Consider the following 23,863-nt stretch of genomic DNA (forward strand, 5'->3'; position numbering starts at 1 on the left):
GTAACCTTTATAAATTGAGATTAAAAATATTACCCTGGGCTGTTTTATATCCTTGTTTATTATGGAAAAAACTGTACACCCACATACATTTGATAGTTATTTTTACTATTCTAAAACATCTGACTCTAATTTCCTATTCAAATTTAACCCCTTACCTATAAGTTGACTCCCCCCATCCCCAATTTATCGTATGCAAAATTGATGAAAATGTTAATGGCGACATAAACACTTTTACAGCATGACAGGGATTCATGCCTACATACTAAAAACCTGCAGATTATTCTTTGTTGTCCCATCATTTGTAAGTGATCTGCTTTGCAGCAGTTGTTCTTTTCCATAGTAAATATCTTTTTGTAATTGTCACTACTGAAAAAACACAAGTAAAACATCTCGGTGCAACAATGACTCAGGAATATTTGTCTTTAAGTATTTCTGCCAGACATGACAGTTAGCAAGTATGTATGACAAAAGGACCTCCCAAATGTGGAATGCAGTTTTGATACACCCATACTGTTTGTGCCACGACATGTCCAAGTACATGTGTTAAGACCAGGTTGTCACTATAAAATGAAGGATTTGTAAGATATTCCAAGTTAAACTCATTTAATTATTTCCAGTATATTTGATCATAACAAGCTTAGAATTTATGTCATAATTCTTATGCAAGTTGCTTAAAAGTGACATATTTGGAAAAACAGAGTTCAATCTGTTTAACTAGTTTATCAGAAATGCAACTGTAACACTGAGTACAGTATCACTGAAATTAGGTTGCTTCCTTACTTTCAATTTTGAATCCTTTTGTCCGGTTTTAGATATTGGAAAATACTTTACATTCCTAAGTATTTTTAAATGGCCTTGCAACTGAATCAAACCACTGTTCCTTACAAATATGTCCAAGAGATTATAAAGCAAGCATAAACAACTCTGTTGGCCAGAACTCCTTTCTGACCTACATGACCCAACCAGGAAGCCAGCGACCTACTGCGTATACATTTAATTGTACAACAACGCCTCCTTCTGGTAACTTTGCGGAAATACATAGACGTCTGCAAAAACAGAACATACTAAATCTTACCATTAAAGGCTACTGTATGGTTTCTTATGTTTTTGTTGTTTAATCCACCGAAAACCTTTATATTGCAGGTCATTATGAGAAAGTCATTTGTATGTTAAAATTGCTACTGTCTTTGAGGAATAGTTTGGATGTCACTGAAAAGTAAATGTATTACAACAAATATATTATATTGATTACTTATTCTTACTATTATTACTTTGTTAACTAATCTTTTTTTTAAGACAAAAGCTCATTTTATTTGTACTGCAGACATGTTGCAATGTGGTCATTTTTAGCCTGCAGTGTTTTGACTAACCTTTTGAAAATGCAGCATTAACCAAGTACATAAAGATGGGCAGACAGAGTTCAGATTGAGCATACACTGAGGTGTTTAATAAAGTTGACAGTTTATACTGTTTGGGACTTCACAGAAGAACAGATTCTATGAAAGAGTTGTTTACTTCATTTTATACAGAATAAGAGAGAGAAAAAAAAACAAAATTACACATGAAAAGCCAATATTTGCACTTTTTGTGTAGAATACAAATTTTGTACAACAACATCTAGCATAGTATCTTAATTGTTCAATAAAAAGTTCACTTGAATAATTATTGTATGTTGAAAATAAAAACACATTCAAGCGAAAACAAAAATGCAGATTAACTTAAAGTCTATTTCAATTTTAAAACAAATAATTTTATTATTGGCAACAAAGTCCAGCTTGTGCCGCCAAACGGTCTGAGCACTCAAACCGAAAACAGCTTCTTTAGTTACGTGAACTATTAACTACAGACACTTACCAAACACTTAGTTCTGTTTATAAAAGCCATGAAGCAAAGCGGTGTGCTCTTGCACAGCAAAGTGAAGAAAGTCCTCTCCAGAGGTTCATCGATTACCCTTTCCGTTCACATTCATTAGTTATGCACAATTTGGACGAGGACGAACAGAGCGAATTGTATCACCGTGCATTCGCTATGCAATATCTTGTGTGAGTTTGCAGTGAAGAGAGGCGGAATCTGCTCCCTTACAGATGATGTCTGCATTGTCTTTTCCTTACAGGAGTGAGAATAAATGTGGTGCAATTTCTCTTTGGAATAAGGCATTTCCTAACTGTGCATATTGGTAGAGCAACTACAAAATTCCCTGATATGTCACCAAGTGCTAAAAAATGTGCTCAACTATGAGGCAGCGCTGCCAAGACAGGCTGATTTCTGTTGAAGTCATTTATTATTGCTATTTTCCTCTGCTGTGTTAAACTGGATTACAATAAGGGTAATTAAACACTATGGTGTATATTAATGTGTCATAAAGTGTCTCGCAAAAGCAGTCAGTTGAACTTTTCCAAAATTTGTCACATTACAACCACAAACTTCAATGAATTTTATTGGGATTTTGTGTAATTTTTACAAGTCAAACAGTAAAAATTGTGGCCCCAATTTATATTTGCTTCTTTTTCTCCACAGGTCAGCTTTTTGAGTTTATCTGGGTGCAATGGAGGAGAAGCAGCCACTCTGGAGGAGTTGAAGATCAAGAGAACACTACAAATCTGATCTTTCAAAAAAGAGTGCCAAAAAAGGCAATTGTTGTAAGAAAGCCAGAACAAGGGCAGGCGAGGCCAAAAATGTAAGTTTTTAGTTCCCCACCCATTATCGTAACATCGATGAAAAATAGCAGGACAACCAAAGACAAATATCCAGGCTACTATAGGATACCAAGAAATGGGATCAATGTTTCTTGAAGTCTGTCTGTCCAAGCTGACTCAGGTTGAGGTGTTTGGTAAATAACATTGGGATTAAGGTTTATTACATACCCCCAAAATTTGTGGTTGTAGTTGTGGCTAGAGGCAGAAAACACATGCCACACTTTCCAGATTTTTGTTTGTTAAAATAAAATAAATTCTCTTGCATTTCATAAGTACTGCGTTGTGTCGCTCTCTCATGCACAATCTCAATAAAATACATTAAGACCTGTGGCTGTAACGAGACACAGTGTGAAAACGTTCAGGCTGTATGAATACTTCTTACGGGAAAATGAATATGAGGAGATGGCCCAAACGAGATTGATGATAATAAAATTGTAGTCCAGTAACTTCCAGCTGTGGCACTTCAGAATAAGAGGCTAACAGTCTGACACTCTTTCCCCTGACAGCTTGTGGACTGAATATGTTTAGTAATGACATCATAGTATTTATATTTCATGTGAAGTGGGGTTAAATCTGCATAGATCTGCAATGGTGTAAACTGTGGGAAGGTTGGGGGGTTGAAGGATGCCCAAGATACTAACAAACGCAAGACATGCCATGGAGAATGCACAGTGAAATCCGTCTCATACAGAAAAATTCTCATACAAATGTGTGCCTCTCAGCAGGAAATATAGAAATCAGTCAGTGTGCTGTTATCTGATGAATGGGTTATTCCTTTTGAAATAGAGAATAAAAACAGCCACAATCCTGTTTTTTCAGTCATTGTTAGAGTGTAACACACAGGCTGTATGCCAAAACAACTTTCAATTTCTTTGCAAATTTCTGGCTCCTATAGTTCCTACTACAAGGTGACAGCACTGTCACTAAATGGGGATAAAACTTGTGATAGGATCTCTTCAGCCAATTGGGTTATTATGGGTATATACAACCACATGTGGGCCCACATATATGATTATTTTCATCCCAAAGTCCCCAGCAGCTCTTCTGTGTTTAAATTTGTTGAGTTAAATTCCAAAAGCCAGTGGCAGGATGATCCAAATGGTCTCAGAGATGGTTTTCATTCAGTTGAGTTAGAAGCAACAACAATAGAATATTCTCTGTTGTGTGAGATAAAACTGTGGGTTTGAATTGTGGCAGTAACTTCAGCACCTGATGTTAAAGCACAAGAGGTGGGAAGAAACCCTATTTCCCCCAGCCTTTTGCTCATCCTTCAAAAAAAAGAAGAAAAGTTTGACCTTACTTAATTCATCATAGAGTGTATTCAGGGCAAACAAGACAAAACCAATAATCTATAAGCAAAATATTGTCAGAGTTTATGCAGAAATGACTGAACAAAACCTTGAAATATGGACCAGTGACTTTTTTTAAGGGTCCACTCCTGTAAACTCAGCTGTAAACCACAAAAATATACTTTTCTTGAAAACGGTGTACTCACCACCCTGGCAATATATATATTAAAGTTGCTATTTACACAACAACAACAAAAAAAAAGACAAAACGCTTGGCTCATATTTTGACATTGTACAAATAGAACAGCAAACGCCCATGGCTTTTTGATTTCGGATTCAAGAATCAGCCTTTTGTGATTTTCACACCGCAACAAAGTACGATGAAAAATACAGAGTATGATGAAAAGAAAAAAAAAAAAGAAGACAGGCAGTATTTGAGCAAACTGTAGAGAGATTACAGCAACTGTACAACACAAAACCCCCAGCTTTGGCTTATTTAACTAATGAACTGTTGCTCAAATGTGAACACGTTGGCTTACTAACCAGCTCAACTGGACAGGTTTGCATTATCTTAACTGTATATTTATACACTTTACTCTTTTAAATTATAAAATGAATTATCATTATTGCGATAAATTCTGATGTTATTTTACCTCCCATATTGTTGTTTAAAAGTTGTTTTAGCTTATTAAAGAGTCTTGAAAGACCTCAACATGATGTGCTCTGTGTCAAAAGATCATATGGATTTAAAAAAATTTAGAGAGGCCCCCTTTTAGACCAAACTTGTGTGATTGCACCTTTGTATTTGGACATACTTTTTGACATGAACATCCTATGTAATTAGAGAGTCCTTAGCCTGAAAGCAACACAATTTTCTGGGATTGTTTGCAAACTTGCGAGCACGACAGCAAAACAGCAATTACATGTAAGTGTCTGACTAGACCAGTGGCTACAATATTCTACCGCTTATCGCTTAACAATTTTCTCTCATCTGCAGACGCCTTCTGAACTGCACCAAGTACCTGATACCACCTGCCAGTGCCCGAAATGTATTTAGATTATTTAACCTTCCTGTATCAGTTTTAAAATTGACTCAAATATGCCCTGACATCTTCTAACATTACATCCCAGAATTACAAATCGAAGTGGAGTTGAATAGTAGAATAATGTTGACAGCTATAAGGACCCTCGCTCCATCTTTTATCCCCACGTCTAATCCCTCCCTTTCTCTCTCTCTGTCTGGCTGGTGACTGCAGACCGGATCAGAGCTCCTTATGTCACCCATGAATCCATGCGCAAGCGCTTGACTGACGGGCTCTCCCTGTCTTCAGAGCCGGCAGGGGGTCTTCCCAGTCCAAGCGGGGAATGGAAGTCCGCCCGGTGGTCCTCGCGGTCGCTGCCGTCATATGAGCTGCAGGACGAGCTGAGGCTGTCGGCGGGCGAGCGTCCCAGGACTTCCTGCCGGCTGGACCCTTGCTGGGGCTGCTGTGGGGGGAAACCCGGATGGGGTGACCCGCTCGCGGGGTGGGGAAATGGGCTCAGACTTGATGTTTATGCTCTGGCTGGTGCTAATGGATAAGTTGGAACCCTGAGGTAGGTGACTTCCACCACTGCAGCAGAGACAAGAGGAACATCTCATGTTTAGTTTACAAAAAAATCAAAATAAAAATAAAAAACAGTGCTTAAAGCCAGGAGGAATATGTAAGTGAATGATTCAGAATGATATCACAGAGCACCGTGGGTGTTGCTTTTATGCGAGGGTGTCTGTAAAGTGTGCCTTTGTTTGCAAGTGTGTTACTTACACCAAAGAATTAAGTGCTGCCTGGCCTAGTTGATGCTGTTGCCATGCAGACATGGAGCCCAGAGAGAGGCCGGGAGAGCTGAAGCCCTGCAGGGAGGAGATATCCGCACTGCTCAGCGAGTACTCTGTTAAAACAAAAGCAGTCACACACTCACAAACTGAGAACTAACTCACATTTCACCTTCATAACTGTGTGCTAGCAAAAAAAAAATAGCAGGAACAAGGAACGTGAACTACAAGCGGTCCCAGCTGAGGGGGCTGCTTTCGGTGTAGGGATGAGGGCAGAAGGTGCAGACTCACCAGCAGGATTGTAGGCGGTGGGCATGCCTGAGTAGACCAAGCCCTGTGGGGGCAAGCTGGGGGTGGTAACAGACACAACAGGAGTGGCAAGCGGCTGGGTGGACTGGGAACTGCTTATCCTCTGGGTGTTCTGTAGAACACAAAAGCAAGACGGAGAAAATAAATGCAACAAATATACCAGTCCAAATCCAGAAACAAAACACTGTGAGCATACTCTCATCACAGAAATTAAAAAGTACTTGAAAATATTATTTTTTTCCCTTAATTTTACATCGGACATTATCCACCACAAGGTGGCAGTGAAGTTGTGTAAGTTAGTATGTTGGGGTTTTAAATTGTAAATTAAAAACCCCAAGTAATAATCAGCAAACGTCCATCTCAGTAAATTATAACAGAAAATTCAATTTAATCCAGTGATTAACTTTATAAAGTGAACATTTTGAATTGTAGAAATTCAACTCACACAAAATGACATATTTCAAGTGTTTGTTTTTTATTTTGATGATTAAGGGACACACTTAATAAATTCCAAAAATAAGATTCACAGAAAATTATGATATTACGTAACACCAGTAGAAACAGAAATTTCACCCTACTGCGCAGTATGTTTATGTAAGGTGAGGTACTGTATGTGGACACAGTATTTGGTCAGGGCTCCTTTTGCATAAATTACTGGATCAATGCAGTGTGGTATGGATGCAGCCTGTGTCCTGTCTGAGGTGTTAAGGAAGCCCAGGTAGCTTTAGTAATAGCTTCAACTATTGTACAGTTAATACAGCTGTTGTACAGTTTTGGTCTCTCATTCTCCTTTTGATTGTTACAAAAAGGAGAATGAGACTTCGATTCAAGTCAGACCATTTTGCTGGCTATTCAAACACAATGATACAATGAAAACTAGCCAAGTTATCAGAACTTCTGGCATTATGTGGACAGATGCCAAGTCTTGCCGGAGAACCAAATCAGCATCTCCAGAAAGCTAATCAGCAGGTGGAAGAATGAAGTGCTCCAAAAGTTCCTGCATTCACTCATGAATTCATAAAACACGCCAGTAGATAACATGACTCCCAAAATCTTCACTGACTGTGAAAATGTGGACTCTGTGCCACTCAACTGATATGCCAGACTCTGGGACCTTGATTTCAAAATGAAATGCTATATTTACTTTCACCTGAAAAGATGACTTGGTTTACAAACTAACAGCCAAGTCCTTTTTTTCTTTGGCTCAGGTAAAAAAAACCTATTCTGATGTTGACTCTGGTTCTGTGGTAGTTTAACACAAGTGACGTGACTGTTGCAGTCAAAGCCCTGAAAACTTCTGTGTGCATTAGTTTCTGAAGTTATGCCTCCAGGTGCAGCACACACTCTGTAAATCTCCCCCAAACTACTAAAGAGGCTTTACATCAAAACATTTTCAAGGCTCTAGTTATCCCTATTGCATTTGCATGTTTTCTACCACATTTTTCCTTCCTCTAAACTTTCCATTAGTATTATTGGATACAGCACTCTGTGGACTGTCAGCTTTACTAGCAATAAAGCTTCAGCTACATCAGTCAGTGTAATGAATCTATACAATGTTTTTACTTTTGAAATTGAATTACTGAAATAACTTAACTTATATTATTCTTAAACTGTAAACGTTCCTGTAAAATCTAAAAGTTCAGTCTAAAAAGCACATGTGCAGATGTATTCACTAAATACATCACAATTATAAATTCCCTGTAAAATCCACCTTTTCTTATTATAGGTTTTTCCTCTAATATGTCAAACATGAGGGTAAATCCTAATGTGTAAAATAGTGAATTGGGATAGAGAAAACTCTCAAGATTCACTCTAAGTTAAATCAAATAAACATTCAGAGCATGAAAAGTCAGCGCAAGACAACAGATCGCTTTTACACTCACATAACACCCGAATGAGATGTTGCAAGAGGATAACGCAAATGACACATTTCAATTCCCAGAGTGACGCACAGAGGAGCTGCGGTGGTTTTTCAGTGTAGTGGCTGGCATGCATCCACACAAACACACCTACACAGCTCGGTGCGGTCATGCAGTGAGCTTTGCTGTGAGCTACAAAATGCACACACGGCCTAATAATCAAAAGCAGACACGCTGCAGTTTTTAAAACAATGCTATGACAAACCCTCCGTGTGTAATATAACAAACATATGCGCAGCTGCCAACGGTTGTGTTTGAAGCCGGATTGCATCATAAAGTTGATGGCTTCCTTGAATTGTTCCAACACTATCCGGCCAGATGACTTCACCAAACCCCAAGTATCTCACAGAGTGATTTCATTTCGGATGATGTAATCTTCTCTCCCTCGGAAAAAGAATATATGATTTATGTTTTTCTCATTGCTCTTCAATTGTTAGACATCAAACCATGACTGTAATATAGCAGTGTGAAAAGGATTAGCATTAGTTCTCCTCTTCCTATCACACACTCCTGCACACCCCAACTCCTGGTGACTAATATTCACATGTTTGGAATAGAGGAGCCAATTTAACAGGTCCAAGGCAGTCTTCTTCACAGGGCAACCTTAATGCATGCAGTGACAAAAGCTGTTGTCTTTTACATTTTTTGAAGGAAAAGTGTCTACTCTTTGAACACTGCCTTCAGATCAGCATGTGATTACTTGAAGCGTGTTAACATTTCAGCCATTTGCCCAGGCATTTGTCAAACTCACCAAATCCATTTCCTCCTCTTCCGACTGCCCTCGACAGAAGGAAAGAAGAGAGTTACGGAAAAGGAGCAGAGTGTTCAGGAGGGGGTAGAGGTGATAGCTATCAGGATTTTATTGTAAAAGAGACACAACTGAAAGTAAAATTGCTGATGAGTTGTGCCACCAATGCAAAATCTTACGTTTTATGAGCAGTTATGAACAGCTGTGCCTTAAAACCTTTAAGCAGAATAAGAAATAACTTATTCTGATACAGGATACAAACTCAAACTTTTCCCTAACATCTACTCACAATCATCATAAACTACAGACAGTTGTGTTTTTTTTCCTGTTCACCCTGACTCTTCTCTGAGCCTGAAAGTAGAAACAAGAAACCCATGTTCCATCTTTTCTTTGCTGTGGGACACACTGTGAGCAGGCCAGGGCTCCTAATACTCATCCTCAATCAATAGCTGTGGGAAGACACGACAAGGGCGACAAGATATTATCTGGCTCACACCCTGGGCCCATGATTAAGTCTTCATCTACACTCTGTCACACTGAGATGTGATTAATTTAATACCATTATGGCCTAATGACAGGCTGTCTGCAGACCTGCCACAGCAGCCACCTTCCACCGCCTCTACGGCTCAGGCAAGACTGAAGCAACCTCCAGACTGAACCTGTTTCAGATCTCAAACAATTTGTCCTGTCTGCTCTTGATGCATCCGAGGCGCAAGAATGTTCCTTCACAGGAACAGTTTGCCGTTATTGAAGCACTTGCAACATGTCAGCTTTTAGATAATATTTCACCCCTCTATTCTACTTTACAGTACCTTTGAAAACTACTCATTGAGTTCTTACTTCGTAGAACCAGCGTTCGTCGCAATTACAGCTGGAACTGTTACGAGCATGAATGCTCTTATTAAGCTCTTATTTAGATCATTACATTATGACTATGACTGTATGGCTAAGGTCTTTGTACTGCTGGAAGTCCTTTCTTCCAGAATTGCCCTTTTTTATTCCCCACCGTCTTCTCATCAATTCTGACAAGCTTCATTGTTTTCTGTTCAGAAGAGAACAGAATGCTGCCACTACAAAGTTTTACTATCAGGATGATGTGCTTAAAGTATTTAAATCTGCCACAGTGTATTGCAAAATTGGTTGGGTGCTCAGAGAATATGGTTTTATGTCAATAGATTCTCACTCCTGCGCTGTGGATCTATGCAGCTCCACCAGAGTTTATCTGAACAATGTTGCTATCCGTTACCTGGCCGGTCAATTTAGGAGGACGGTCCATGTCTTAGTAGTTTTGCAGCCATCTCCAATATGTTCAATTTTTGGATAATAAATAAGACAGTGCTGCTTGAGATGTGCAAATATTAAAATATCCACTGATATTGTTTTAATAATTATTCTATGATTTTAAATTTCCCACAACTTTATTGTTGACCTGGTTTGTTTCTTGGTCTTTATTGTGCATTTGGTTAATTAATGTTTATTAATAAACCTTTACAGAGAAGCTGCATTTATTCAGAGGTTACATTATAAACAAGTGTGGCTTCTGAAGCCAATTGTGCCTTTATTTAAAGGTAACAGACTCTAGGGAGCTGAATACAAATGCATGCCACCCATTTTAAAATTTTCATTGTAAATGTTTTGAAAAGTATGACTCATTTTCCTTCCACTTCATAATTATGCAGCACTTAGTGTTTGCCCATGAATAACTTTGCAAAGCCCTGTATGAACCTAGAGTTCATTTCTAAGGGGTTATGACATGTTTACGACATAAGGCTCAAGGAATCTTAAAGGAAGGTTTCCTAAAGTGCAAAATGTTGATTTCACAAAGAACGTTGTTGTAGCAAGTTTAATGCAGATAAGCAAAGTCCTAAATGAGGTGATAACCTCACTTGCAAACCATGATGTGCTGCAATGATAACATCACAGACATTCTGCACATGCTTCTTCTATGAAAGTTTTCATGCAGCCTCTCAGATCCTCGGGCAGATGAAACTGGTGTGCGGAAGTGTGCTCTTTACTCACCAGTGGGGGCATCATCCCTTTGCTCGATGGAGGGATAACAACCCTCAGGTCTGGCTTGCGGCTCCCCATTCCCATGTTCCCTCCAGGAGGTGGTGGAGACTTGGTAGGCATGACTTTACCCAGGCCGTTGCCACTAGGCGTGCTGAGGAGGCTCGGCGAGCCCCTGGGGTTAACGAAGCCGTTCCCTGCAGAGACACACGGCAACAGAAACGCATCATCAAACCAGAGGGCTGTGACTGACAACACTCCCGGCCATATGAGAAACCTCTCACGCCGTCTTGTTCCACAGCTCGCGTGCAGCATGCGGCGTTAAGTGTTTCCAACCCTCTGGGAAGTTTTAATCGACTCGGATAATTATCCTGCGTGTTTACAAAAATAAAATGTCCATTTCAAAATTGATGAGCCTTTCATTTTTTATTGTGAATGATTACATCAAAGGCAAGTCTTTGCATCTTGGGGATGAAGCGCAGTTCACTGGCAAATGTACTGTGACCACTAAAAAGACACAACTGGGTCTATAACAGTTGAATAAATGTTCTGCTATGTGGTTTTGTCGTGCAAACAACAGAAAAAGTGCAAGATTTTTGTCTTAATGTTTGCACCTTGGTGATCGTAGTCATTAGTCATTTCCCATATTATTATTGTTTTGTACATAACATAAATTCACACCTTTTTTCAAAACTCTTTTTCTGCTGCACAAATACTAAACTCCTAAAATTGAAGAATTTCATTATTGGGTAGAAACAAATACTAGTTGAGAATTATTTTTTTTTTTTTTCCGAGTTTCAGTTCTTAAGAACTCTGTTTCGTCTCTAAGGTGCATCTTTACAGACCACAACACAATTAACAAAACTGTCTGAAACAAGAAAGTGACTTTGAGTTTCCCTGTTACAAGGACTCGCTGTCCAAATGTGTCAAATTGTAGCAATGCTGTGAAATGTCTGCATCTGCTTAGTTTAAACTGCTGACATGTTTTAGCACGTCTGATAAAAAAAAAATCTTGTTCCTGTTTTGCAAACCTACAATACTTTAATTTTGTTGTTCAAGTGCCGAATACTAAATGACTCCTCTGAAAAAGATCCGCAGTTCTCTAATAGAAACCAGGCACCAAGCTGCTGAGAAAACTGAAACAAAGCATAAGTCATATTTCAAGTGCACTTGGATTTTAAAGGCATTGTGCTTTTAATGTCTGAGTGAAATTTGTCTTTGCAACCAAAGAAATGTGGTTTTATTTCTGAAAACGATGAGAACAAAAAGAAGAAATCACATTATCTTGCAAAACATCAACAGATCATTAACACTTCAACAAGTTGCAGACTTGTCCATTGTCTTCAGCGGACAGAAACACAGAGTGTGTACACGACAAAGAGGCTCGGGCGTAAAATACATAATGGAACAATGGCCCCCGCTGACTGCAGATAAGGAGAGCAACAATTCATGGCCAAATAAACAGTTATGAAGCCTACAATAGTATCTCACAGCTGAATCAACAGTGTGTACAAGCAGCTATCGCCATCAGCTCTGGCTTTGATCACACACAAGACTTGGCTGCTGCTGCAAGAAAACAGTGTTTACAGAATTAGCAGGGTAAATGTCCAAGGCTCCAAAAATAGCAAGCCTGATTAAAAACAGCCAGGATGTCATTTTGTGGGAATGAGAAGTTAGTGCAAATAGGATTTCATGTAAAGGAATGGGAGGCAATGTGGCAATTTGGCACGTAAAGACCAATCTGATAACAACTAGGGAGCAACTCCAGCAGAAGGCTGCACTGAACACAAAACATGAAGTTATTTTTTGAGGGAAAACAGGACAACAGGGATGACAAATAGGCTGTTTTCAGAACAGTCATTTTGACTTACAGGAGGAGGGAGCCACCGTCCCCGTCATTACTGGGTTGTTTGTTTTAGCTCTGGAAACCACGTTACTGTTGTGATTTGTAACATCACTCCCCATATTATAAATGATTCATGCTCAGTAGGCCAGGCTCTTTTTACAGTGCATCACAAAATTATTCAAACCATTCAAATTCCTCCACATAGTTGGGGAATACAACTGTACAACCACGTCTGGGTATTTTACTGTGATTTTAAATGACAGACTTACACTAAGTAGTGCATAGTTGTAAAATGTTTTTAATATAAAAATCTGAAAACTAATGTAAATTTATATTCAGCTTCTTAACTCTGGTCCAATTAAAATCCACTGCAATACTCTGTCAGAAAGCCCCTGAAGAAAAAAACAAAAAACAAACAAACAACAAAAAAACAACATAGAAATCTTGTCAGCTAAAAGCAAAATGCCATGCATGGAAGAAAATTGCACATTAACCTGAACACACCATTCAAGCACTACATGGTGGTGGTAGCATCATGCTGTGGGGATGTTGTTTTTCAACAAGGAAAGTACTGCAAGCCAAAGCTTGTTTGCAAATAAGAATTGGCAAAAATGTCAGTCACTACATGGACAAAGTGACACCTTAAAACACAGGCAGTTGTTCTGAGATTTGCGTCAAGAGGCTACATACAAATACATTCTATACTTTTTGCATTTTTATTTGGAAAACATTTTTAAAACTGCATGTCCTGGTCATTCCCTTCCACAGTTATATGATAATATTTGTTAATGACCCATGCAAGTACTTAAGATGTATAAATACTTTTCCAAGGTCATGTAGCTTTAAATATGTAGCACTTTAGTAAATCATAAAAGATTTACAGTGTACTTCACAAAACAATAAACAAGCACGTCAACAAGCTTGTATAGTTGTTTTTTTTGTTGTTGTTTTGTTTTTTTTATTTCAAAGGCTTTACTTTGCTACAAAATTAAATGAGAAAACATGGGTCAAGCAGGTTATGTCTGTCACTCTCATCTAGACATCTTTATTGTGCAGATAAGAAAAGGAAACAACTATACAGGTAAAGCAAATATCATATACTTTTATTAATCTGAAGGAAAACATCATGTCAATGTATTGTTTTGACTTGTAATAACCACCAACATAATTATAGTACTGCTATTCAACTTTTTATACAACAAAACTGCACATGAACAGCAAAAAGTCAACCAACAAATTCCCAAATGCAAGCTTTAATGAGACTCCAACCTATAAACCTTGTACAAAATGTATTTTGTACATTTTGATCTAATGTACAAAATACCCACAAGAAGTTCTCTGCCTGCTTGATGTGTCTGAGGTGTTTTGGTTGTTTTCATTTTTTGCTTGAATGATGTAAGTTGTTCATCTCCAAAACCAAAATGACAGGATGAATACAATGGCTGTTGTTTTTGTTATTGCATTATTACTAGGATATATTGCCAGGATCAATTATTATCTTAGTCATTTTGGATGTTTGTCTGCACTGACATCACAACCTGAGGACAGTTTATCACCCGGTCGTCTTTTATTTTATTAAAAGACAAACACAAACATTCTGCTGTGTTTTTACAGACTGATTTAGGCTTGAAGTTTCCAACTAGACCATGTTATCTATGGAATGTGCCCCGAGATGTCTGATAAGGACTGAGCAAGATGATTATTTCCAAGCAAACGCAAGACATGTAACACGTCTTAACAAACAGCTAAACTACAAAGTTATTTCAGAGCCAAGAGCCATCGGAACCAACCACAAGTTAAGACGCAGCTTGTTTCCAGCGTCTGCCCTCAATTTTAATTATTCAGATTTCACCTGCCTTAAATCCTCTGCTGCTGAAACCTGTCAACACTGAAAGCAGTTTGGTTTATGATCATTGTTCTGAATTATTAACATGGTATGGGAAAAAAAAAGAGAAGGTGGTGGTTGGGTATTACATAAGGCCCAGTGTTTACAAATGAAGCCTTCGGTTTTTATTTTCAAAATCAAGGAAAGAAAACACGGTGAGTTATTGTGCCCAGCAACCCACGTGTGTTTCTGTCAATGAGAAGAAATAATGGAAGCCAATCAAGGACAACAAAAAACAGCTTTCAACTAACATAAGCCATGCACAGATCTTTCATTGTATCTCAGAGGAATAATTCTGGGGGAAAAAAATTGTTGCATCACTCATCAGGATGGAATACACGTTACTCATCCAACTAATCATAGGTGGATAAATCAAAACCCACTACAGAAGAAAATTACTTTCCTAAAATAAAGGCAACATCACACAGACCCCGCCCTGCTCTTGCACGACCCCATTAGCCAATGTTGAATCATACATTGTGACGTATTTTAATGTAGAAACAAAAGTTCAAAAGCTGCCCAAGTGAAGTTAAATCAATTTTAATTTGACTTTCAGAACAATTTAAAATTATACTGTAAGTGAAGCACTTCACATAAACTTATATGTGTAAAAAACTCAGAATAAGTGAGATTTAACACAAACATGAAATGCATTACACGTCTTTTAAATGCAGATACACGTATTTTGTACAAATATTTTAAAAGCTTGTACTTCTTCCAGATCAGATAATATGGTCAGCTTAAAGGTACATTGCATGCTCTTTTAAATCTTCAATCTCCACCTAAACATTCAGACCAGATGGGGACCAGCACTTGAGGTTAACTGTATGTGTACAAGTTGTAGACAGAAAACACATTTTGAGGAATAGAAACTGGCGTGAACACTGTTGTGTTAGAGTATAGCTTGAAATCAACTTCAAAGAAAAGTTGTTGTGTTTTTAAAGGTGCTGATGAGCCATTATCTCTGCCACAGACAAGAACAACAGATGGCTTATTTCAGAGAATTCAGTAGCAGAAAATAGTTTGCCAGTGAATGTGGCCAATAATGCTCACAGTACATGTGAGAAAGAACACTTGAACACCTAGCAAACAATCCAGCAATTAAAGCAGTAATTACTGAACAAGGAGTGCTTGGAAATAAAAAAAAAATCTTCCTGAGCATTGTCTTCTGACAGTGGTGACACCGTTTGAGTAGAAAAGAAATATCACACAATTTGTCTTCCATCTGTCCCTTTTGAAACGCCTCTGCTGTGCTCATGACTGTGACTCGTAAAAAATCAGAAGTATGTCAGGAACGGTCATCTGACATGGGGGCCGGTGCGGTTTGTTCTGCTTGTGGCCTCGACTCCTCTGCAAACATGGTACAAACAACAGCTGCAACATGTTTGCACTTTGCCAAATGCTGACGACAACGCCCCCCGCCTCCTAAGGGACAAGGTCTTGGTCCCAATACGGAACCCAAACCTAAAACGATCACACCGTCTTTTAATCAAATTTATTCTTTGAAGCCATTGGCCCACTGTAATAGCTCCAAACGGATGACATCCATGTCAAACTATTCTTACCGAATGTCATGCTGTTCTATGAGGATATGTTGTGTTTCACCAGAAATTCTGCTGAGTCATAAGGAAAGAGTTAACCGCACCTGCTTCAACAACTCACAGAACACATTTCAGCCATGACAGCCTGTCCGGTCATTGTGTACTAAGGACTTAGTGGGATGACATGGCCTGAATAGCTGCAGGGTTATGCTGCTCTAGGCATCTTAGCCACCTTCCACAGCCTTATAGGGGCCTCCGGGGGAAGCAGATGCACCTGTTAACAGAGGTCTCCATGCAATGTCAGAAGACAACTAATTGCCGTACCTTTTTAGCAAAACGTTTTAGCACAAAGGAACAAAAACCAAGTGAATTTTATTAATTCTTTTTTTAAAAAAATTGTTTTGCATGCTATGAAAATATTATTTAGCTAATGGATGATCCATCAGACATGGTGACAAGGGTTTTGAAGCAATCTCAAATAAAATGCATCTACCCAGCCAGTGAGCTAAGCAGGAGGCCTATTGGGCAGAGGAACAGAGAGCTAATGAATCTCTCCAGGAGGACTTACCCGCTGGGCTGGAGCCCGCACCACTTGGCACTGAAAGGTCTGTGGTATCCAGCATGCCACCTAATGAGATGCAAAGAGTGGATATGATTAACCATCTGCATCCTTTCTGTAAGCGAGCGGAGCATGTGATGGAGATGCCAGACCAGACGTAAGAATGTCAAGCAGAGCTCATCTTCACAGCACATGAAAGTGTGGTGTCTGTGTCCTCTTGGCAGGGGGGGAATTTTAAAATATATGGTTAAGAAGAGCTACATCAGCATGTTGTTTGAGTTTGCATGCCTATAGGAGCTGAATTGATGAGTGTAGCATTTTAGTTTTGACAAGACCTTTGTCAAGCATTTAGGTGTGCTTTTGGAAAGCAGATTTTATTTCAGTTTTAAAAAGGCGTAAATTCTGTTAAAAGACTCCAGGTAGTTGATATCTTAGATGTAGTACATAACATTGTTTACATTGTAAGTGTCTTCACTTAGTATACATACAGATTAGTTATTCCTAATGACTAAACCTAATGGGCCATCAAGGAGGGGTAGAGACTAAAGTGGATTGCTATTACTTTATAAGAACCCAAATCTCTAAAATGTCATAGCGGTCTAGTCAAAAATTGTTTTACAAACATTTAAATTGTTGTCATGCTTGAATTAGGTAGTTACTTATACTGCCAATTGTTCATAGAGCAACTGAAGAAAGGAGGTGGTGGTACATTCATTATCTTCCTGTGTAGAATAAATAGAGCATTTTCTGTCAGACTAACTCTGTAAGAAAAGTAAAGCTTTTTCAAAAAGCCAAAATATTACAGAGCTATAACTGAATGCTGTTTAAACACTAGTTTTTATCCTGCATTATTTTTTATGTTTCGGTTTTTATCTTCATTGGAAATTCCTCACCTGTTCAACTTGTGTTTCAAGTAGGAACAAGATTGGGGGTGCATGTCCTCACTTTCTTGTATAAATCATGATAGAGTTCCTTGAAAATAACAGTCCAATACAAACGTGATGTTTGTGAGTAGAATTGCTTTAAGCCAATACAAACCCGCCTTGCTCTTTCCCCCACGTAGACCAGCCATTAGCTTAGACCTCCAGGAACAACTGATATAGATTTATACCAAATGAGAACATCAAAGGAGTTATTATGGGCAGGTAAAATGTTAACTTTGCATACATTTCAAACCCAACCTCGCTATAAAAATCTCATTAGACATACTTTTCCAGCTTTTGAAACGTTAGTGTGACGCAAAATGAAAAGAGAACAGTAAAATGGTGAAAGAAGCAAAAGACAAAGAGGAAATGTTTTGAAGAACGGCCGTTTAGTACATGGGGGTTGCTAGCCAATTCTAATGTGTGGTTAAAGCTCATTGAGATATTTCACACCTTGTTAAGTGCACTTACTCTGTGCGCAGTGCAGAAAAACCTTATGAGAGCCATTTTGATTGACTGAGTCAGACAAGTTATACAAGTAGTAGTTCATTTGACATCATTTTTCCACCAAGCTGATAAAGTAAGCTGTGACGATGGGAATGTTAGAGTGAAATATCTATATCTATATCTCTCTGTGCTATACAGAAAGAGAGAGATTTTTGGCAATATTTTTTCATACTTTGCTATTTTGTTATGATGCGTAACCGTAGCAACAGGGTAGTTTACAACAAGGAGGAGCTCATTAACATGGGTAAAGCTGAAATAATATCACAACTGAAGCCAGAAATCCCAGAGAAGTTGAAAAGGAGGCGTTTTGGATGTAGAGAAGGAGCAAAGAGGGGAGAGATGTTCAAACCTTCTATTCAAACCATCAAAACGGGCAATGTGATATTGATAGCTAACAAGATGGATGAACATTTAGCCCTGAGAAGAACTCAGAAAAAATATAGGGAATGCAAAGTAATGTGTGTTATTGAGACGTAGGTGCAGGGTCCAACGTCTGTCTGCCAGGCTTCCTAATTATACTGTACTAACTAACTAACTAACTAACTAACTAACTAACTAACTAACTAACTAACTAACTAACTAACTAACTAACTAACTAACTAACTAACTAACTAACTAACTAACTAACTAACTAACTAACTAACTAACTAACTGTCTGTCTGTCTGTCTGTCTGTCTGTCTGTCTGTCTGTCTGTCTGTCTGTCTCTCTATCTATCTATCTATCTATCTATCTATCTATCTCTCTCTCTCTCTCTTTCTCTCTCTCTCTCTCTCTCTATCTATCTATCTATCTATCTATCTATCTATCTATCTATCTATCTATCTATCTATCTATCTATCTATCTATCTAACTGAGATCTATATGAGAAAATCTGGAAAAAAAATATAAAAAAACAAGAGTATTTTCAATAGTCACGAAGCTACAGCTAACAAATAGTTAGAGCCCACTAATTAATACAGCATATGTTCTTCATGACACAATCTGGGAATTAAGAAATTAGTAGTACTGTAGAGAATCACATTCACTTTTTCCCCAGGCTTTCAGTATTTATGCTTCTAAATTAAGAAAGCATTTTATCACTGCCACAGCCAGAGTGAATATTGGAAGTGAAAACCAAAAACTAAAAACATCTATCGGAACTTGATTCACCACTGAAGAAATATCTTTTTATTTCTTGTTTACTAACCTGCACTTCCTGCACTGGTGGGCCTCTGAGATCCTCCACCGGAGACGACATTCCTGTGCAGGGAGGCCTGCGGAGGGGACAGCATCCCGCTCTCATTCAGCGACGCTGTTGCTGCTGCCAGGGCCTGGCTGCCCAGATTCCCTCCCGCCTGGTACATGGCATTAGGATTGGACACGGGCACCGCCACATGCATGGAGAAGTTCTGCTGAGGCAATGCCGTGGGCTGGAGCAGGAGACACACAGATAAATATTTACACACAGCACATACCAAATCCAAGTTCTGATGTGTGGTTGACTGTCAGTTGTCATAGCAACATCAACAGGCAGTTCCTGCAAAGAGGGGGATTTAAAGAGCTAATAAATTTACAAAGATCAGAAACCTTCCCAAAAATGACTAAAGTAAATGTGCTCCATTAAAACATTTTCAATCAATCGTCTGCTAAACATCAATAATAAGGTACAAAGAAGAAGCTCAACAAACTGGAGTTATCATTCAAAAGTTAATTTGCTTCGAATATTTACTACAAAACATCAAACTTTTAAAGATTTATTACTCAAGTAATATATTTCAAATGTGTATTTGTTAGTTTTAATTAACTGCTAAAGAAAACAAAAAAAATAAGTTTCTTTGACTTGAATTATAAAATGGCTAGTGACAAGAAAGATGCAGAACTGTTAACCTATTATAAGTGCATGTCCATGTAATGCCACTATATGCATTCTGTACTTTGCTGGAACCACCATCAGTATGTGTATGAATGGTGAATGACTGATTGTAGTGTAAAGTGCTTTGGAATCCTCTGACTTAATAAAGCACTATACAAATGCAGGTCATTCAAAATTTTTAGCAATAACCTTTTGTATCAATAAATGTAAAACTGGACAACTGTCAAAACAGTGAATGTGTAATCAATAACAGAATAAAATAACATTTCCTATTGGTTATGTGTCGTATTCTAAATTCCTCACTTTTCATTAGCATCAAGCCTTAATCATCAAAATACCTAGAAATAAATAGGTGCAATATATTACTCTGTGTCTAACTGAATCTTTAATACATATATAAATACTGAATTACTGAAATAAAATAACATTTTCATGATTTTCTCATTTTTGTACCTGTGAATGGATAAATGCATAAAAAATCATGATCTTTTAAATATCATGATCTTTTAAATACAGATGAACTCTCATACGTCCATGACACACACACACACACACACACACACCCGCACGCCTACACTCACACACAAAAAAACAGACAACACAAACAAAAGAGAAAATACAAAACCAAAGTCATGCATACTGTGACGACTGTGGCATTGCAGCAATCAGCACTTCTGAAGTAACCTTACCTTTTAAAATAAAAATAAAAACCTCTTTCTTCAGAATGTTTTTTTTTTCACCACAACAGAAACCAGCTGCAGAGGAGGCTATAACGTACAAGGATCTCAGTTCATTTGCATCGTCTTCCGAAGTGCTGACTTTGCAAAGCCTTGAGTGGAAAACAACAGGTGCATTTCATCGCAATATCATCCAGTGAGCCGGGTGGGTGCTGACATTAGTTTGTTAATGGCAAAGTAAGAGTCTTTAAGTAAAATTAAATAAATGGTCGTTTAGTAAGAAAGAATATGTTCTTGCCCAGTCCTAATATTTTTTTTAATGAAACCCTGCCTCTTTTAAGAAAATCACTCAAGAATTTTACTGCTTGATGTCATTTTGCAATCTTGACTTGTATTTTTAACTAGCATGCCATTGATATTATAACAGGAGTACTTGGAATACATATTAATTATTGAAGTATTTATAGCACGATGTTATGTGTTAAAATAGTTAGTGCTCTCTCAAATTTATAGGAACCATCCCCTTGATAATAGGCTGTAATCTGTTTAGCAGAAACATGCAACATTTCATCTGCTAATGAAATGCAATCTGGTAAGGGTGTGCCAAAACATCAGCTGCAAAATAAATCAACTGAAGGAAAAAATGAAACCCCCAAAAAGGGTATTAGTCTTAAGGAAGTGTAGTTCTGACACAAGTTAACTAGAGAGCAACAAAAAGTTAAATAAATAAAAAGGAAAAAAATCCTTTTGTGCCACAAAGCCAAGCAAGAACGTTGCATTTACAGTACTTACGATTTTATGATTTCTCATCATATTATCAAACTCCTCATTAATTTTTTTATACTTTTCTTCTGTGTGAGGAGTGAGGACATATGAGGCATCGGGGTCCGGGCTATCACAACCTCTGTGTTCTTTCTTGTTTAGCGCCTGTGGTGAACATCAACATAAAGACAAAAAATCAACACAAAATAGCAGGAGACAAAAAGAAGTACTTACACCACAGCGCTTGTACATTAAATCACTGTCTTCGCTTAGTTTGCCGAAATGGTCATCCATGAGGGGGCTGTGCCCGAAACAGTCATCAGCATCGGGACTAGCACAGTCATTTTGGCCTTTGTTTCTCAATTTCTGAAATGAAATTGCACAGTTGAACAGACATAGTATGCAAGATGCTTTTGTTGTGATTTTTTTGTTGTTTTTTTGTCTATTATTTCTCAGTTACAGTGCTGTGCATAAAAAAAATATGGGGCTTCTTGATATCGTTATAGAGGCGTCTAATTTGAGTGGAAATAAATTCTGTAGGCAGAAACATACAGAAGGAATAATGAAGCACAAGATGTGCGACAGATGGTGTGACTCCCACAGAGGCCTTCTTTAACAGCATTATTGAGCCAAGTTGGGAGCGCACTAAGACGCAGACTTAAATTTTAAATCACATGAGAAGCGAAGAATGTTGTCTGAGGTGCTTAAGACATCTGACCCAAAGTCTGAGTGAACAATGCTTTTAAAAGTCAAAAGGTTGCACAGAAATATGATTTTTTTTAAATTATTTTTTTCTTTTTCGCTCAATGCAAGTTGAAGTTGTCAATTCTCACTTCTAAAACCACAGCTGACACTTCTGGGTTGTCCAATGCTTCAGCTTCAGTGTTCTAGTCAAAGGCTTTTTAGTTGCAGAAGAACAAACATTGCTGTCAAAACTATGACAGCAATGCTGTATTTTTTGACAAATGTTTTATACCTTTACTTAGAGTCTTTCACAAGTCCATAATTAAATAATGACACCACTTAAAGACTAAAAACACAAATTTTTAACAAATTTTATTTTTGTTTTGGACAATTAAAGAGAAAATGTGTTGTCCATACTTTTGCAAAGACATCTGACCCAATCTAATTCAGGTGAAATGGGGAGCTGTTCTGAAATTTGTAAGTTATGTAACAGCCTTCTAATTGGATTCAGGGCAATACTTAGGCTGCACTATTCCAACTCATGAAAATACTTTGATCTAATGCATCCAATTGTAGAGCTGCAGATTTTCTTCCAGAATTGGCCTGAACACCCTCGTCTGTTTTTTCTTTAACTATCGTCCATTGCCTTGTTTCTACTGAAAAAAACTGCATCCCCTCATCACGATGCTGCTACCAACACTTTTCTGTGTGAATGGTGTATTCAGGATGCCCAAAAAGTTAGATTTAATGACCACTAATGCTAATCTTTCCATTTTTAAATGATGGATTGAAGTGTTAAAGAAAACTCTGAAGGCAGTTGGTTCAAAAGTGGTGCACTTAGCAGCATCTACATATGTACTTTATATTTCACTTCATGATTATGCACCAGGGTACTTTGTTTTAGTTTGTCACAATAAAACACAATGTATTGCACTAAAGCTTGTGGTTAAAAGTTGTCAAAATTTAAATTAGTCCAAGTGATAGCAGTACTTTTGCAAGGTGTTATGAACCTGCATTTGTGTCAGCTACAATCAGCCCATTGTAGCTGACTTATTGTGTTTCAGCTACAATTGGGCCACTCTGACCTGAACTGTGTATAACTTGGATATCATGAATGAAAAATTCAGTTATCGTATTTTTTTCAATAGATTTAGCTAAGAACAGATTTACAGAGTTGACATCAAATTTAAAGAGTTTGAGTGCACAATGTGGTAACATCACAAAGAGGCTTCTGGCAAGTGAGAAACATGTGGAACAAGTCAACAAATATCCCTGATATTATGTTCCCATGCTCCCCTTCGCACAGACTCGTCTCTGCTCCTCATTACAGCTCTGAATAGCAGCGTTAACAAGACTCGCTGACAGCATATGACAGCTTGTGATATTGAGGAAGTGTACATCAAAAACATGATTTATGTGCCGGTCTCAAGACTCCTCTATCAGGCGGCCACAGGTCCACGGCAGGGTCCCTGCCCTGTCTGCGCGCCGTCTTGGAGGCCTCGTCTCTACAGGAAGGTCACCAACTCCTGTGGATGCGGGGGTCGGAGCGCGAGCCAGGGAAGGGGAAACCTACAAGCTCTAATGAGACCTCACTCTCTGTTTCTGGTCCTCATCACCCAGCGAAGTTGAAAATGTGTGCATGTGTGGGTGAGTGTATGCGTGTGAAACAGAAACTGTATATGTGGTGCACGTGTGTATGATATGTGTGGAAGTTGAGGGGGAGGGTGCGCCTCTACAGCTGCTGCATCCTCTGACAAGCGATGTGACAGTGCGTTTAGGTTTGTGCAGACAATGCGGCTAACCCAGCTCTGCTCACCACAACCTCAGCATGAGCTGCATTTCCTAAAA

General features: G+C 38.3%; 1 protein-coding gene across 1 annotated transcript in view; it reads right to left on the minus strand.

Annotated features, from left to right (window-relative positions):
• Positions 1-1,419: 1,419 nt before the first annotated feature.
• mef2aa (myocyte enhancer factor 2aa) overlaps positions 1,420-23,863 on the minus strand; it is a 73,472-nt gene continuing 51,028 nt past the window's right edge. Inside the window, 9 exon segments of the mRNA XM_032583456.1 lie at positions 1,420-5,480; positions 5,482-5,595; positions 5,788-5,911; positions 6,087-6,216; positions 8,775-8,798; positions 10,791-10,975; positions 16,619-16,678; positions 19,227-19,449; positions 21,566-21,697. Coding sequence (XP_032439347.1) covers positions 5,258-5,480; positions 5,482-5,595; positions 5,788-5,911; positions 6,087-6,216; positions 8,775-8,798; positions 10,791-10,975; positions 16,619-16,678; positions 19,227-19,449; positions 21,566-21,697 — 1,215 coding nt within the window. The 3' untranslated portion in view covers positions 1,420-5,257.

The sequence above is a fragment of the Xiphophorus hellerii genome, chromosome 2, assembly GCF_003331165.1.
Source record: "Xiphophorus hellerii strain 12219 chromosome 2, Xiphophorus_hellerii-4.1, whole genome shotgun sequence".
NCBI lineage: Eukaryota > Metazoa > Chordata > Actinopteri > Cyprinodontiformes > Poeciliidae > Xiphophorus > Xiphophorus hellerii.